At 37.5% G+C, this 16,813-nt stretch overlaps 1 protein-coding gene across 1 annotated transcript; it reads left to right on the top strand.

The window, feature by feature from the left end:
- Positions 1-1,213: 1,213 nt before the first annotated feature.
- LOC101982891 (disintegrin and metalloproteinase domain-containing protein 26A-like) lies at positions 1,214-5,214 on the top strand. The gene is made up of 2 exons (XM_005362644.2): positions 1,214-1,235; positions 3,044-5,214. The coding sequence occupies exons 1-2, from the start codon at positions 1,214-1,216 to the stop codon at positions 5,212-5,214; spliced, it is 2,193 nt and encodes a 730-aa protein (XP_005362701.1).
- The last annotated feature ends 11,599 nt before the right edge of the window (positions 5,215-16,813 follow it).

The following is a 16,813-nucleotide window of genomic DNA, read 5'->3' as shown; positions in this document are numbered from 1 at the left end:
GTGTAATTGGAACAAAATTACTATTTTGGGCATTGTGTCCCTCATTATATGCTAACTGTATATGAACTTTATACAATTTTTAGGAAGCTTTTGTAGTGGATTTCCATGTAGATTTTCAAAAGGCCATTCGTGTTAGTTGCCCCTCCCCATATCCCTCCTCATATCCCTCCTTGTATCCTCATCGCTGTTTCTTCCTTCTACTATGATTTCCTCCATATTTAATTATAACATTATGTTTTCTTCCCCCTCCTTGGAAGCACCCCTCATACTCCTCTCTAGTTCTTTACTGGCTATCTAACTTATGTATAGTCCAAATGAAACAAACACTGTTAAGGCATAAAAAGTATCATCCGTAAGGAAGAGACAATATGCAATTTTATTATTTTACTGGGTTTGGGATGCTTCAAACAAGATGATTGTCTCCAGCTCCAATCACTTAACTGCAAATTGCATAATTTCATTTTCTTAATAGCTGGATAATATATAATCTGGGCTGTTTCTTTTTTTGACTATTATGAGTAGAACTTCTGTGAGCATAGATGAGCAGGTATTTCTGTAGAAATATACCAACTGATTTAAGTAGGTGTTGTGGTGTGGTAGAACTGGATCTTGTGGGCGAAAATCCTCAGCTTTTAGAGAAAACTTCAGACTGATTTCCAGAGTGGCTCTGTCATTTGTGCTCCAAGCAGCAATTAGTGAGTGTTACCCGTTACCCACAACCTCCTTAGTATCTGGTGGTTTCTAAAAGTTATGGAATTACTTTCTAGGATTGAAAGTATTTGAATATTCTGTATTAGCTTTTATACGGTGTAAATAAATAAGAGCAACATTTACAATATAAATATAAATAAAAACATCAAGTTTAGTTGATCTTACAGTGTATGAAAAAATGTACTAAGTAAGGAAATGAGGTACGTTCCCTCTCGAGATAGTAGAACCTAACATATAAGGGGAAGAAAATCAGAATTACTCGCATAGAAGAGGAAAGCAAATAACAGGTTAAAGTGGTAGAGGCTCGGTTGGGAAGAACATCATCAGTTGTAGATTCTGTCAAATGAGGAAACTGGAACTTTCTCCATGAGAGACAAAGAAAGGGGAAAATTCATATTCCTCTAGGCATTCTCAAACAAAAGAAAAAGAACAGAAAAAAACCTCGGCTACAGTGATGGGTTTTACAAATGCTTCATGAGCAAAGATATAACTAGAAGGGACCATGGGCATCACAGCATCTGGTGGTAAGTAAGGAGATTAATTGTAAAGGTTGGAAGAAAAAAAATATGAGGTGGGCATACACATCCCTTAATTACTTGCCAATTGTTCTGATCTGGGGATGGCATTGCCCTTCATTATTTCCAATATCTTCAATTTTCTCATCATTACTCTAGAATTTTTAGTGTAATAAATACATTCTAAATTATGGAGAGCTTGTATGGTTAATGATTAGCTATTGATGAAGTTATGGGGAAAAATAAGGTAAAAGATGACATCTAAGACTCAACTTGAAATCGCTGTTGTAATAGATGTACCGCATTTTGGATGAAAATGATATCTTTTCTCCATAGTTCTGCATGCTAGAATTATCGCTAATCGTAATTGAATTAAGGCAAGACTATGCTTGCTCAATTATTCCTTAATGTGTTTTTCTCAACCTTCTGTACATTACTGTAATTTTAGTCATTAATTATGACATATTTCTTGGGGCAATCTCAATATTACTGTATTAGAATTAAACAATTCCTTTCCACATACCACCAACCTACATATTATAAGAATTATTAAATCTAAATTAAAACACTGACAGGTAATGAGTTCTCATGTCAGGATTCTAATCATAATTTCCTTACATTGTCCTTACGTGTATTTATAAACTGTTTTTCGTATGTAGGCTATTGGCCTTGTATTTGGTAACACAGTTTGTTCCTTACTTGATTACTTTTTTCACTAAATTGTACACTAAGATGAAGATACAGGATAGGGTAGATGGGTTGGTTGGTAAAGTGAATGCTTCCAAGCATAGAAATGTGAGCATTATCCTCGGCACCAATACAAAAAGCCTGGTTTGATACTTGCAATGCCAGCGATGGAGAGGAAGAGACATGCAGGTTACTAAAAGCACTGTTGAAGAGCCAACTTCCCCTCTACAGTGAGGGCTATGTTAGAGAAGAACTTTGTGTAAAAAGCCAAGGTGGATAGTGACTTAGGAAAGATATTCAAGGATAGTTAATTCTTGGACTCTACATAAACACACACACATACACACGCCCACATGCACTCATACACTCATATCAATACAAACATATACTAAATGGATAAAATATTAAAATGTAGAAAATAAATGCATTAAAAGGTGTATGGTTTCTGAGGACCCACTTTAGGATGAGCTATGGACTTCACATATATATTAACAGGAATTTAAGCTTCATATTAACACTGGTGTACACACACACATGCACTAATGATAATAACAAAGAAAGAAAATGAAGAATACACATGGGAAAATTTTTCAGAGAGAGAGAAGCTTCTGACACCCATGGCCATGCCAAGGCAATGATGGAAAAGACCATAACTGTACTCAATAAGCAGGAAACTGTTGTGTTATATAATTTAAATTGATATCATTGAACTAATAATAGCAAAAATAATGTTAATTTTCAGCTTATAAACTCATTGCTTTTGAGAAAATGTTGAAAAATAAAACATTCAGAAATAATGTGGGGAAAAGGACAAGTTATTAATAGCTGGGAGTGTATTAGAAACATATTTGCACAGTAACAAGCATACTTTACCACAATTAAACAGAAAATCCATGATCACTGCTGACACACTCTGGAAAATTAATTGATTTGAGCCCAGTTTTTGCTATCTTATTTTCTAAACTGACTTCATTGTGAGTTACTTATGCATGCCCATTGTTTGACTGTTTTCCTTAGCCCTGTTGCTCTGATTGATCAACTCCGCCGAAGACATACTATTAAAGACAAGTGCATGCACCTAGACAAAGTGCAGACTAAAAGGGCAAAGACATCCGCTGTCTGTGGGTGAGCCGTGGTCCATGAGAGGATCATGGTCCTTCAGCACTACCTGTGGATGTTGCTCTTACTCTCCACATGGTTCCAAACAGCACATGCTAAGTACAGCAGTACTCCAGAAGTAGTGATACCCTTGAGGGTCACTGACACTACTAGACATGATATTTCCCCAGATTGGCTATCCTATAGCCTGCGCTTTGGAGGAAGGAGACATATTATCACCATGAAACAAACGAAATACTTTATATCCAGAAACTTCCTACTGGTCACCTACAGTAACAAAGGTAACCTCCTTGTAGAACAACCTTTTGTGCGAAGTGACTGCTACTACCATGGCTATGTAGATGGAGACACAGATTCCACCGTCATTATTAACACCTGTTTAGGGAGTTTGCAAGGCATGCTAGAGATAAATGGCACAGCTTATGAAATCATGCCAAAGAATCTGACTTCCACATTTGAACATCTCATATACAAAATAGACAGGGAGGACTCAGAATTATTTTCTAGAAGATGCGGGTTAACAGAAGAGGAAATAGCTCGACAAATGAAGATTCAAGAAAGCAAAGACTCCACACTTATGCAAAGCCAATATGAGAATTGGTGGACCCATCACAAGTATCTTGAATATTATGTGGTAATAGATAATCAACGATATGTTTATAGAGCAAATAATGTCACAACCTGTACGCGAGAAATGTTGCAAATTGTCAGCGGAATAAATGGATATTATCTTCAGATAGATATTCACGTGGTTTTAACAACACTGGAAGTTTGGACCCAAACAAACAAAATCAGTGTAACAGGATCCATAGATGATGTTCTAACTAATTTCTGTAACTGGAAAAAAAAGAATGTTGACAATCACTTTACAAATGATATTGCACATCTTTTTGCCAGGCAAGGTTATGGTGGAACTTTAGGGCTAGCTTATATAGGTACAGTTTGCACATCATATAATTGTGCAGTTAACAGTTTCATGTTTGATACAACAACAGACATGGCATTCATCATAGCACATGAGATGGGTCATAATTTGGGTATGGATCATGACGAGAAATACTGTACATGTGGGTTATCAAATTGTATAATGGCCCCAGCAAAATCTGATTCCCCTAAGTTCAGCAACTGCAGTTATCAGCAGATGTATTCCATGATTACCAGGAAAAATTGTTTGAATAATGATCCAGATATAGTCGTAACCATCAACCTCACCTTGTGTGGGAATAATGTGGTTGAGGAAGGAGAGCAGTGTGACTGTGGATCCTTGGCATCCTGTCTACATGATCCATGCTGTAGCGAAGACTGTGTGTTCAGACCCAATGCTGAATGTGCTCAAGGGCTTTGCTGCAAAGATTGCAAGTTCAAACCACCAGGAACAGTGTGTAGAAGATCAAAAAATGAATGTGACCTTCCAGAGTGGTGCAATGGGAATTCAGCTGAGTGTCCAGAAGACGTATACAAGAAAGATGGGAGCCCTTGCAGGGGTGATGGTTATTGCTATAAAATGAAATGTCCTAAACGTGAAGAACACTGTCAGAGGCTGTTTGGCAAAACAGCCAGGAGTGCAAATAAGAATTGCTACGTGAAAGTGAACAAACAGGGTGACCGTTTTGGTAACTGTGGTAACGATAGCTCTAAGTACAGAAGATGCGATAATGCTGATGTACTCTGTGGACGAATTCAGTGTGAAAATGTAAGACAGATTCCACGTAGGAGAAGCCATGAAACAGTGCATTGGACTCACTTCAATAACATCAACTGCTGGAGTATAGACTATCATTTTGGAATGACATTAGCAGACAGTGGAGCAGTGACAGATGGCACAGGTTGTGGTCAAGATCTTATATGTGTTAACAGGAAGTGCATCCATAAGTTTGATTTGTTAAGTAACTGTTCAGCATTCCGATGCAATATGAAAGGAGTCTGTAATAATAAACATCACTGCCATTGTGACGTCAACTGGGAGCCACCACACTGTCAACTACATGGCTTTGGAGGTAGTATAGACAGTGGACCACCTCCAAGAATATATCCTAAGAAGTCCAAGGTGGGTAAGCTCATACTAGGTTTTTTAATTCTGTTTTTTGTTTTGGTACTTTTCTTGATGTTCCTAATTACAAAAAAAAAAATCACAGCACAAACTAGTAGAAATGCTAGAACCCAAACCTCAACCCCTCATTGAAGCTTTACCTGATGGTTTACCTCAGAAAGTTGACAAAAGTTAAAAGAAAAAAGGAAAGAAATAATAAGAAAGTATTTACTCTATCAGAAATCCATCATGTATTAGTTTGTTGACTTCTGAACATAGAAATATTACTGTGTGTGTAAGAAATCCCAGACCAGAAATTCTGGAGATCTCTGTGCTTGATTTTCAAAACCATTCATTACCAAATAAAAGAAGGGCCTACCATAACTCATTCTTTTCTTTATTTTAATCAGTTTGTTGCCTTATTTTTAATGGAATTGATGTCTGTTGGCCATTAGCATGGGTCTAACCAATGGTCTCCTGTCTGTGTTTCTTTGCATTTGTTTTTTTCTCAGCTCTAAACCCCTTCTTCTTTTCATTTTGCTCTGTCACATAGAGAGAAGGAATTTCCAAATACCATTTCCTCATGGCAATTCCTGTATGTTAGAATCTGACACTTGGGAAGCCGCAGTGAGATTTGAAACTTGAGAGAATGGTTTTGTGGTTCCTGGCATTGTTGCTGCAAGTCTCCGCTCTCACCTGGATGGTGACGTCACTCCACAGATAATTTTAACATGGATTTGAAAAGTCAGCAAAATATCTGTCCTAGTTAAGGTTACTATCGCTATTAAGAAACACCATTACCAAAGCAAGTCAGGTTGGAAAGAATTCATTTGGCTCTTATTTCCTTATCACTATCCATCATCTGAGGAGATCAGGACAGGAACTCTAAAGGGGCAGGAACCTGGAGGCAGGGATTAAGGCAGAGGCCATGGAGAGGGGCTGTTTACTCACTTAGTCCTCCTGCCTTGTTCTGTGTTCTTTCCTTTACAACCAAGGATCAACAGCCAGAAGTGGAATCACCAAAGGGGGAGGGCAGGGACCTCTCTATCAGTCAGTAAATAAGAAAATGTTCTGCAGACCTGTGTACAGCCTAATCTTATGGGGGCATTTTCTCAGTCACGGTTTACTCTGCTCAGGTGCCTATACTCTGTATCAGGTTAGCATAACTCAAGCCAGCAAAAAACCTTTGTCAGATGCAGACAGTCAGCACAACTATGAAACATCACCCTCAGAATTCTGATCTCTGGACTCTAAGCCATGTACTATCTCCAGACATGACTGTCCCAATTATCTCCTTTCAGATTATCCTCCCACAGTTGGAAAACAGCCTTCAAAGCTATGATTGACTATGCACATCTACTTCCCTTTGATCTCTAGTCCCAGTGTAGAGAGCCACACAATCCAGTTAGGATGCTTGATCAACTCAAGAATGAGTGTTTCTAATTATGGAAAGATGCCACACTTTATTCCTATGCTGAAATCTGAATCTCGTCACTTCCCTTTACTAATAAGGAAAGGTAATTTTTGCTTGGCTATTATTTCCTTTAAGTCTATAATGAGAAATGGTAAATCCTGATGCTCAACAATTAATCACCTTCATTACAAAATTAAATCACGAAGATATTGACAAATTTGTGTCAAGTTAAATAAATAGAAGCAAATCTAGTATTCTTTGGAAATAAAATGAAAATTCCCATTAAATGTTTAAAAGAACAAATTTTAGGTGCAGAGAGAAGTCTGTGCTCAAACTAGCTTCTGGTCTCCAACCTAAACTAACCACCCATCATGCACTGCAGTTATGCTTAGGCTTCCCCAAATAGGTCCATTCCCTGCTTCCTCCATTATATGGTTCTTTACCAAGGGTCTAGCCTAAAGACAATTATGGATCATGTCATCCACATTTTCTGCAATCTGTTTTATCTATTTCTGGCCCCATCACCAGTTGCCAAATGATGTGGGAGTCCTCTCCGTATGTTGCTTGTATTGGTTAGTGAATAAAGAAACTGCCTTGGCCTGATAGGGCAAAACTTAGGTAGGCAGAGCAGACAGAACTGAATTCTGGGAGGAAGAAAGCAGAGTGAAAAGAGATGCCATAGATTCACTGGAGATAGACTCTGGGAATTTTACCCAGGAAGTCACTGCCATGTGGCAATAAACAGATTAATAGAAATGGGTTAAATTAAGATGTAAGAATTAACCAATAAGAAACTAGAGCTAAGCAGTGATTTAATTAATACAGTTTATGTGTGGTTAGCCAGGTGACCAGGACAAACAAGCAGGCCCTCCTCCAACAGCCAAACCCAATCTGGATACCACTACCTATGCAATAGATGGCCTCTAAACTTTTGGTGAGTCCCCATCTCATATTGCATGCTCCAACCTAATCTGACCAAACAAGCCCTCACTACATTTCAGGTCAAGGCTCCTGTCGCATCTGAGCAAACTCTCAATACCACACAAGGTATCTAGACTCCTCTTCCAGACTGTAGCCTAGAGATTTCACGCAAGGTTTGTTTAGGTTCCACAGCAAGTGCAAAGAATCTCTAGAGTTGGGCCTGTGTCCTCCCTGCTTCTCCTACAATCCTTGTGAGTCTCCCATGCCAGACTGAAACTTGCTCTGAAGCCAGAAATACCCTCAAACTCAAGGCTTGGAAGAGAAAGCACATCCTGGAAACTAGCCCATTACCCACTGTCCACCTCATTTCATTCCTTACAAGCCATTTACAAAATCTAGATCCAACCACTATATCCAGAAGAATCTCAAAACTAACAAAAGAAGTCCAAATGCCCAGATCATATTGGCACAATATCAACAGCATTAAAGATCAAGTCACTATCTTTTCTTCAAATCCTTCAGATCCTGAAGAAGTGTTTGTAAATTTGAATTGGGCAGATGAACTTTGTAATAATATAAAAGAAAAAGCATAAACCTCATTAAAGAACTCAAACGTTGAGAAAAGACATAAGTAAACAGCTCAATCAAATTACAGAGAAAGAATATAAGGATGTTAAACCCCTAAGTAATGCCCAATAAAACACAAACAAGATTAACAGATCTGAAGGAGATAATTCAGGACTTGAGAACAGAATTCAATTTAGAAATAGAAACATTAAAGAAGACATTAGCAGAAATGAAGGTATCCTTGAAAAACCCAATAGCTCAACAACAAAACTCAAAGATCAGACTTACTTAGAGAATGAATCAAGCAGAGGGCAGATGATCAGGGTTTGAAGATAAAGTAGAGGATGTAGACCAAATAATCAAGAAACATATTTTTTTAATGAAAGCAAGGAACACACAAGAAATGAGAATAGCCATGCAAAGCTTTCAAATGTGAGAGACCATGAAAAACACCAAACCTTTAAATTACATGCATAGATGAGGGGGGTGAGTTCTATGTCAATGTCATAGTCCAGAGATTCAAGAAAATCATAGAAGTGAACTTCTGCAAATTGAGGAAAGACACACACAGACACAGAAGCTCACTGAACACAAAATAGACAAGACCAGAAAAGAAAAACCCTACGGCATATCCAATTAAAACACTGACATAATAAAGAATAAAGGAAAAATAGTGAAAGCCGCAAGAGAAAAAAAAACCATGTCATATATAAAGAAAAATCCAACAGAGTAACAGTTGATTTCTAAATAGAAATCTTGAAAACTACAATTTCCAAGAACAATGCATTACAATTCCTAAAATATTCTGACTGCCAATCTTGAATAGTTTATACAGAAAGTGATTTTTGTGATTGACAGAGGAAGAAATTTTTTTCCATGACACAAACAGACTAAGAAATATATACTCATCAAACCAAACCTAAAGGAAATACAGGGAACAATATTTTGGGCAAATGAAGACAATGAACATAGCACTGAGACTATGAATATAAATATAACACAAAGTGTCACTGAGAACATAATTAACAACATCCAAAAGCAACAACACAATAACCACAGTTAACACATACAGCACAGGCTGACTGGATAGATCAGGAAACAAATCTACTTATCTGGTGTCTACTAGAAATGAATCGTAGTTTTAAGGATAGGCACTGCCTCAAAGTAAAATGGTGGACAAAAGTATTTCAATCAAATGAGAGCAGAAAACAAACAGGCTTAACTTTCACAATATCTGACAAAGTAAATCTATCCAGAAGAGATAAAGAGGAATACTCCATTCTTACCAAGTTAATCAAGAAGACCTTAGTGTCTTCAGCATACACACACCATATTCTGCTACACTCTGCATCATAAAAGAATTTGTGACTGGGCTTAAGGGACAGATTAACATCAATCCATTAATAGAAGATGATTTCAATACTCCTTTCTCCAGAACATATGTGACCTAAACAAGAATTGTACAAAGAAAAACAAAAATAATTGGCATCATGAATCATAATGGGCTTGATATTAGCTACAGAATATTGCACCCAAACACAACAGAATATATACATTCTTTTCATCATCACATGAAAGCATTGGGGGCCAGGCTAATCAAAAGATGTCTCACAGGTCTTTATGAAGGATAATAGGAACTAGTTCTTAGTCTTTATCCAGCTGGGCTGGATAAAACTTGAGGGTGTCAAGTTTTCAGTTCCTGGAAACTGGACTTTTCCCCTGAATGTCTGTGGTAATCAGTATCAAGATTCTGTGTGCTTGCTCTGTGACACACTTGAGATAGCTTGTGTTCCCTTTACACTACATTGCTTGATAATCTTCCTGCTGACTCTGTCCCATTCTGTGAGAGTTTCCTGCTGACTCTGTCCGTGTACTACAAATAGTACCAGAAACAGTGCTGCTGAATAAATGTGCTGGCCTGAGTGATCAGCATACGTAGTTCTGACCCCAGCATTCTGTCCTGTTCATTTTTTTTTTGAAACACGGTTTCTCGGTGTAGCTTTGGAGCCTGTCCTGGAACTCACTTGGTAGAGCAGGCTGGCCTTGAAATTACAGAGATCCACCTGCCTCCTTCCAAGTGTTGGAATTAAAGGTGTGAGCCACTACCACCTGGCTGTTCGTTTCTTATCCATGGTTCTCCCTCACTGAAAACTTGCAGTTTGATACCCTCATTTGTGCAGATTCAGGTTGTTGAAGCTTTTCTAAAATAGAACACATTGGGGAGCACAAAGCAAATAATTAGAAATTCAAAGATATCAGATAATACATTGTGTCATATCTGATGGTAATCAAATAAAATTTAAAATTCAGAGAAAATAAATTTCTAGAGTATATGCTAATGCATAGAGATTAAACAACTCATTGTTGAATGATGGGTAGGTCCAAGAAGAAATAAAGGGGAAAAAAGTGTTCCTGAAAATATATGAACCTCAAAACACAATACAACCAAACTTCTGGAATACATAGAATGCAATTATAGTTCCAAGTACCTACACTGAAAAAGAAATCAGACCTCTAGGACATGACCTAATGATATAATGCAAAAAAAATTATTTAAAAAAATAGAAAACTTAGCCAATGGTAAAAAGTTATAAAAAAACAGATCAGAAATCAATGAAATTTAAACAAAGAAAACAATATAAAACTATCAAAGAATCTAAGAGCTGGTTTTCTTTGAGAAGCAAAGTTGCAGACCCTTCACCCAACTCATCCAAAAAAAGTTAAAAGCAGACCCAAATCAATGGAGCCAGTGACGAGAAGGAAAACATGACAGCATACATCAAAGACAATCAGATCACTATAAGGGGTTACTTTAAAAGCCAGTACTCCTCAAGGAAGCTGCAGTGACACAGTGAGCCACACAGTAAGCCTTTTTCTCCACATATCTTCACTTGTAAGTATTCATTGCAAAAAGTCACTGATCTAATTCAAGGCCTCTGCTTTATGTTATACTATCAATGTTGGGTTCTCAGTAGAACTCCTCTTGGTTACTGATTTTTCTTTTTTTTTTCTCCTTTTTCTTCACTTTTTTTATTTTATTTTATTTTATTTTGGGGATAGTTTGCAAAGGGGGCTGGGAAATTAATGGGTTAGAGATGCATGATGTGAAAGGCACAAAAATAATTTAAAAAAGAAAATTAAAAAAGATAGTACTCTATTAAGCTGCAAAACCTGAAAAAAAAGAAAGGAAGGGAAAAGGTTATCAATATAAATTAACAATCTAAAGAGATTCATAAAAATTGTAAGATTGAAATAGTAATAAAAGGCCTTCCAGCTTTAAAAAAATGGTACAATGCCAGTTGAATTCACAACAGAATTCTAACAGACATTCAGAAAAGGTTTATAGCCCATCATTCTCAAACATTCAAGGACATAGTAAAAGAAGGAAAACACACAAACTCCTAAGAAATCAATAACAGCATAAAACCAAAGCATGACACAATAAGAATAAACCTACAAGCCAATAGCCATGATAGATATAGACTCAAGATGCTCAATAAAATACTTGCAAACAGAATACAGACATACATCACAAATACCATGTTAGAGGAACAAGTTATCTTTATTCCTGAAATGCATGCAAGGATCAGCATATACAGTTTAAACAATGTAATAAAGCCATGATTTGATTTTACACAAAATTACATGATCATCTTCAATAGACACAGAAAATGCCTATGACTAAACCCAACAAGATTTCATGATGAAAGTCTTAGAGAATGTAGGATAAAGGGAACACAGTTCAACACATGAAAGTCTGTGTATGAGAACCCTGCAGTGAACATCAACCTAAATGGAGAAAAAAATAAATCAATCCCTCTGAAGTCAGAAATGAAACAGATTCCTCCTCTCCCCGTTCCTTTTCAACATTATGCCTGAAGCGCCTGCTGGGGCAATGAAGCAAGAGAAACAAATTAAAGAGATACAGAAGAGGAAAGAAGAAATGAAACAGGGTTTGCAGATGTCATAAACTATACATTAAAAATACCAACAACTCTACCTTAATTGTAAAATGTATCCTGCCAAAAAAAGAACTGGCTGAGAAAAATATCTTGCTTGTTTACACTTTGTTAATCTATAGCAAGTTGCTTGGACATCAGTGTAGATAGGTTCCTGGGGATAATTTGTTTATCACCTGCAATATGTAAAATGTTTAATCATGTAAGGGATATGGAAAACATATTGGTTTTTTTTTACTTGTATTCATTATAATCATTCACTTGAAAAAGAGAATGTAACCTCAAGGCAAAACACCACTAGAAACAGACTCCCACTTGGCAATGATCCATCGGACAGTGTATGAACTTGCAGGCTTTTTTCTCTCACACTATATTGGTCATTCTCTGGATGGTTTTTAGTTTTACTTTATCAGTCATACATACAATAGCTGTAATTTTCCCTATTCTTTCAGCTGAACTAGGCGCCTCCTTTCTAGCCAACTCTTCATATTCTACCTTCCATAAGAGGAAGTTCCCTGCTGTTAAGCAAGCTCTCAGCACCTGAAACTAGTCATTTGGTATCATCCATCTGCCTGTGAGTCCCTCTATTAAAGTATTTGTGTATGGGGAAGTGGGACCATCATCTACTGTAGCCTGTTTTGTTTCTTTCAAGTGTTGAAATGCAGGGCTCAGAGGCTCCTGGACAGGAACTGACTTGAAAACCTCTTCTCCAAGGAATGCTTTTCATGGGGACACGAAGGTACCATGAAAGTTTCAAAGGAGCGAGAGGCCCACAAGTACTATCTAGCTGTGAGTCTTAGGAACCACAAAAAAAAAAAACTAGCATGTCATGATAATCCTAAGGATGCTGTAGTGGCATTCATATCTTGGCTGTAAACAAAGTCTCTGATTGTGCTTAACAACTTCTCAATGAGAGGAAAATCATGTCTGGTTCTGGAAATCTTGCAAACTACCAGGGATAGTGAAGTCACGGATCTTAAAGGAAAACTTACAACCACCACTTTAGTAAGTCAGTATAATTCCTAACCACACTCGAAATATCCTTGCTTATACCCACAAAAGATATACGTTTGCCACAGATGGAGGGCATTACAGAAAACCACCATCAATTAAAATGGAGAGTTATGAAACCCAGTCTCAATGGATATATTGATAAAACTATTCGTATACCTAAGGCTCAGGTTAAAGAAAACATTGTTAGAGAGAGGGCTGAATGAATGTAAGGGCCAGAGAATCGGGGAGATTTGTGGTAGAAGTGTACCTCCTAGTAATCTCATAAGCGACACCTATAAAGTCTTATCACTGTGACTGACCAAACATGAACAGAACAGGAACAATATCAATAGGCATGCCAAAACAGATGGAGAGAAAGCCCAAGAGGCCTCATCCTTATACAGAAAACATTAGACAAATAATAAATGGTAAGAATGGAGAAAATGGCCTTTTCCAGAGAAAAGCAGACCAACTTGTAATCAACAGCAAATGGCAATCCCTGAAATCATACATAATAATATTATTATCATCTGTGCATGTCATATTTAGGAATATATTACAAATCACTTATTTATATAAGCAATATATATATACATATATATGTATGTATACACACATGTATGCATGTAATAACATTGAAAAATCGGTCCAGGAGCTGGAAAGAGATCAAGGAAGATAATAAAAGAGGTTTGGGAAGAAGGAAAGGGAAGGGGAAATTATGTAGTTTTCTTATACTCTCACAAAATTAAAAATAACTGTTTTCAAAATGGAAGAAGAAAAAGGCCAGATTGTGATATGTGAGAGAAGAATAGACATATACAAATAAATTGTATTTCCCTAAGGAAAAATTAAGCAAATCATTGTTTTTTTCCAGAAAAAAAATGAGATCAGCATAATTGAGGTAAAATTTCCTGTACATTTCCTTACAGTTAGCATACAAAGTCTGTGGTCCAGAGAGGCTAAGGCTGCAGTTCATGCTGGCAGCCAACCTTGGTACATTAAGAGTCAGCTGGTGAATCTTGTTTTGAAGGAGTGAAAGAGAGCAGCTGAGAATGGGCATGTTGAGAGGCTGTGGGCAGAGGAGACGTGTAATCTCAGTTGTGGTAGAAGCTGCAGGATTGAAGGGATCCTCAAGAAATGGAATCATATAATGAGGTCAGAGTCCCTGAAGAGAGCCCACGAAAGGATACTGGAATAAGTATAGGCCATTTGCAGCAGGAGACCCCAACATTTTGGAAATGCCAGTGCCAAGGGATGGCCAGCAAGGGCAGCAGCAGTCATGAAGTGGCACTGTCTGAGAATGTCAAAGAAGCTGCATGTACTATGGATGGCTAGCTGCCAAGGACCTTTGGATGCCAGAACATTGTGAGTGAGTCTCAGACACCAAGTTCTAAACTCTTTCCATTGTTGGACCTTGGTTTAGCTTTAATCGAATTATTATTTTCTTAGTCTTCCAGTTTGAAATAAGAAGTAATTATTTTTTTATTATTTTAAAGATGCCCACAGTTAAGAAACTGGAATTAGAGAAACACTTTGAACTTTGAAAGAGATTTTGCATAAGTTAAAGAAGTGGAAATATGTTCAAAGTGACTGAAACTTACAGACGGTGAAACTTTTAAAAGCAGAATGTTTTATATTGTGATACTAATTCTAACATGCCGTCATCCAAACAAGAAAGAAACTAAAAACACCTGCATGGCATTGTATGTATTTGTCAAGTTGAAAGCTGATCAACTATGCTGGCTAATTTTATGTCAACTTGACACCAGCTAGACTCATTTGGGAACTGGGACTCTCAGATAAGATAATGCCTTCACAAGGTTGGCCAGTAGAAATATGTGTAGTTTATTTCCTTGGTTAAGGATTGGTACAGCAGAGTCTAGCCAATGGGGGCAGGTGGTCCTGATCGCTGTCAACAGCAGGCCAAGCAAACCACTAAGAGCAAGCCAATGAATAGCACTGTTCCATGTTTCCTCTTCAGTTCCTGTTTGCAGGTTTCTGTCCTCAGTGCCTACTCTGACTTCCCTGGATGATAGACTATAAACTGTAAGAAGAAATAAACCCTTTCCTCCCCAAGTTGCCACTGGTCATGATACTCTGTCGTGGCAATAAAAACCCCAAGTAATACAATGCATTTAATTATATATGAAATGTGTATTCTATTTTTATATACTTTATCTTTTTCAATGCTCATGGAATTTTCTATCAAAAGTTTCTGTGTATTCTGCAAAATAAAGGTATAGAGGCTTTTGCTGTCAAGGCTGAGAATTTAGGTTTTATCCTTCAAACTTACATTGTGAAAAGATACACCTGAGGCTAAGTTGTCCCTTAATTTCCATGGGTGTCCTGTACACAAACCCTGACACATATAAGAACACAGGCAGACACAGAGAGACACACACACAAATATACATAATCACACACACATGCACACACAGTCACACAAACATAATGCAAAAAAATATGTAAAAATAAGACCAAAATGGTTTTACTGTAGGGGCAGAAAAATATTTTTTTAAAAAAGAGAATATCATGGTTTTAATAGCTTATTTTTATCTGATGAAACTCAGTTCTGATACCAAACTTTAGGGTTAAAAATCACTTTACTTGAAGCCGGGCGATGGTGGCGCACGCCTTTAATCCCAGCACTCGGGAGGCAGAGGCAGGCTGATCTCTGTGAGTTCGAGACCAGCCTGGTCTACAAGAGCTAGTTCCAGGACAGGCTCCAAAACCGCAGAGAAACCCTGTCTCGAAGAAACAAACAAAAACAAAAAAAAAAAATCACTTTACTCTTGCCTCCATTCTTCCCATGAGTTTAGAATTTCTTTACAAGTTTACTACTCTCCATAATTCATATTCTGTAACAAAATTTTGCAATCACTATTATTCTACAAAGTTTATTTCTAGGACCCCCACTAAAAATGCAGATGATCTTGCCCCTCCTCAATGACGACACAGCATGTTGAACTTCCTAGGACACTTGCTGGCACCTCCGTTACACTTACAGGTAACCTCATATCACACACTACCGCTCTCTTGTTTCAGAGCAAACAATCCTGTCAGCATTTCTTGGAAGGGAGATCTGTTTGCATTGAATTCTCTTACTTCTATTATGTCTGGAAATTCCTTCCTCACTCCGTAACTTCTGTATAATAAACATGACTTTCCTGGTTACAATAATCTTGGTTGGTAATTGACTACTCACTAGCACACCGACTGTTTCATCTGGCATTCTTTCTCTTTTATTCTTGGTGAGAAATCTGCTTCGAAGCACTTTGGTCCTTGGCCCCTGTTTTCTCTTCATTCAGCATTCCTTCTTTCTGTGAATGTTGCAACCTTGAATACTTTGTGTGAAGAGGCTGCCTTGTTTCAATATTATCGGTGATTTTTCACAGCTTACATCAGTTTGGGTTTTTGTTTTTGTTTTAGTATGCAAGAAGTTTTCTCATTATTTGTTTGAATAAATCCTTCATGCAATGATAGTTCTCCAGTCTTCCTTGGTCCCAAATAATGGACAGGTCTCTTGATGACATCACAGAAAGCTCATAAGGCAATTTTCTTCCTTTTCATTCTCCCTGTCTCCTCTGTGTTGTGAGCTGCGCATCTTCTACGTCACAGATTATGTTACGGCCTGATGAGTTCTGCACTAGATTTTCTCTGCTGTAATTTCCAATTTATTTGTCCTTTAAATTTGTTTTTTATCTCCCATATCTTCTTTTTTTCTTTCACTATAAAGCATCTTGTGTTTGCTGTTCTTTGTGGAAGTGGATTGGCCTGAGTCACCTGTGTAAGTGACTCATAGCACGTGCATGTGATGATGAATATGGGGATTAAGGGACAGCTTTAGAAAGTGGGTTCTATTCATGAACTGTGGTTCAGGAGCTGAACTCAGGAGTAT

Source organism: Microtus ochrogaster, linkage group LG7_11 (assembly GCF_000317375.1).
Source record: "Microtus ochrogaster isolate Prairie Vole_2 linkage group LG7_11, MicOch1.0, whole genome shotgun sequence".
Classification (NCBI taxonomy): Eukaryota; Metazoa; Chordata; class Mammalia; order Rodentia; family Cricetidae; genus Microtus; species Microtus ochrogaster.
This window is presented reverse-complemented; position numbering and strand designations above follow the sequence as displayed.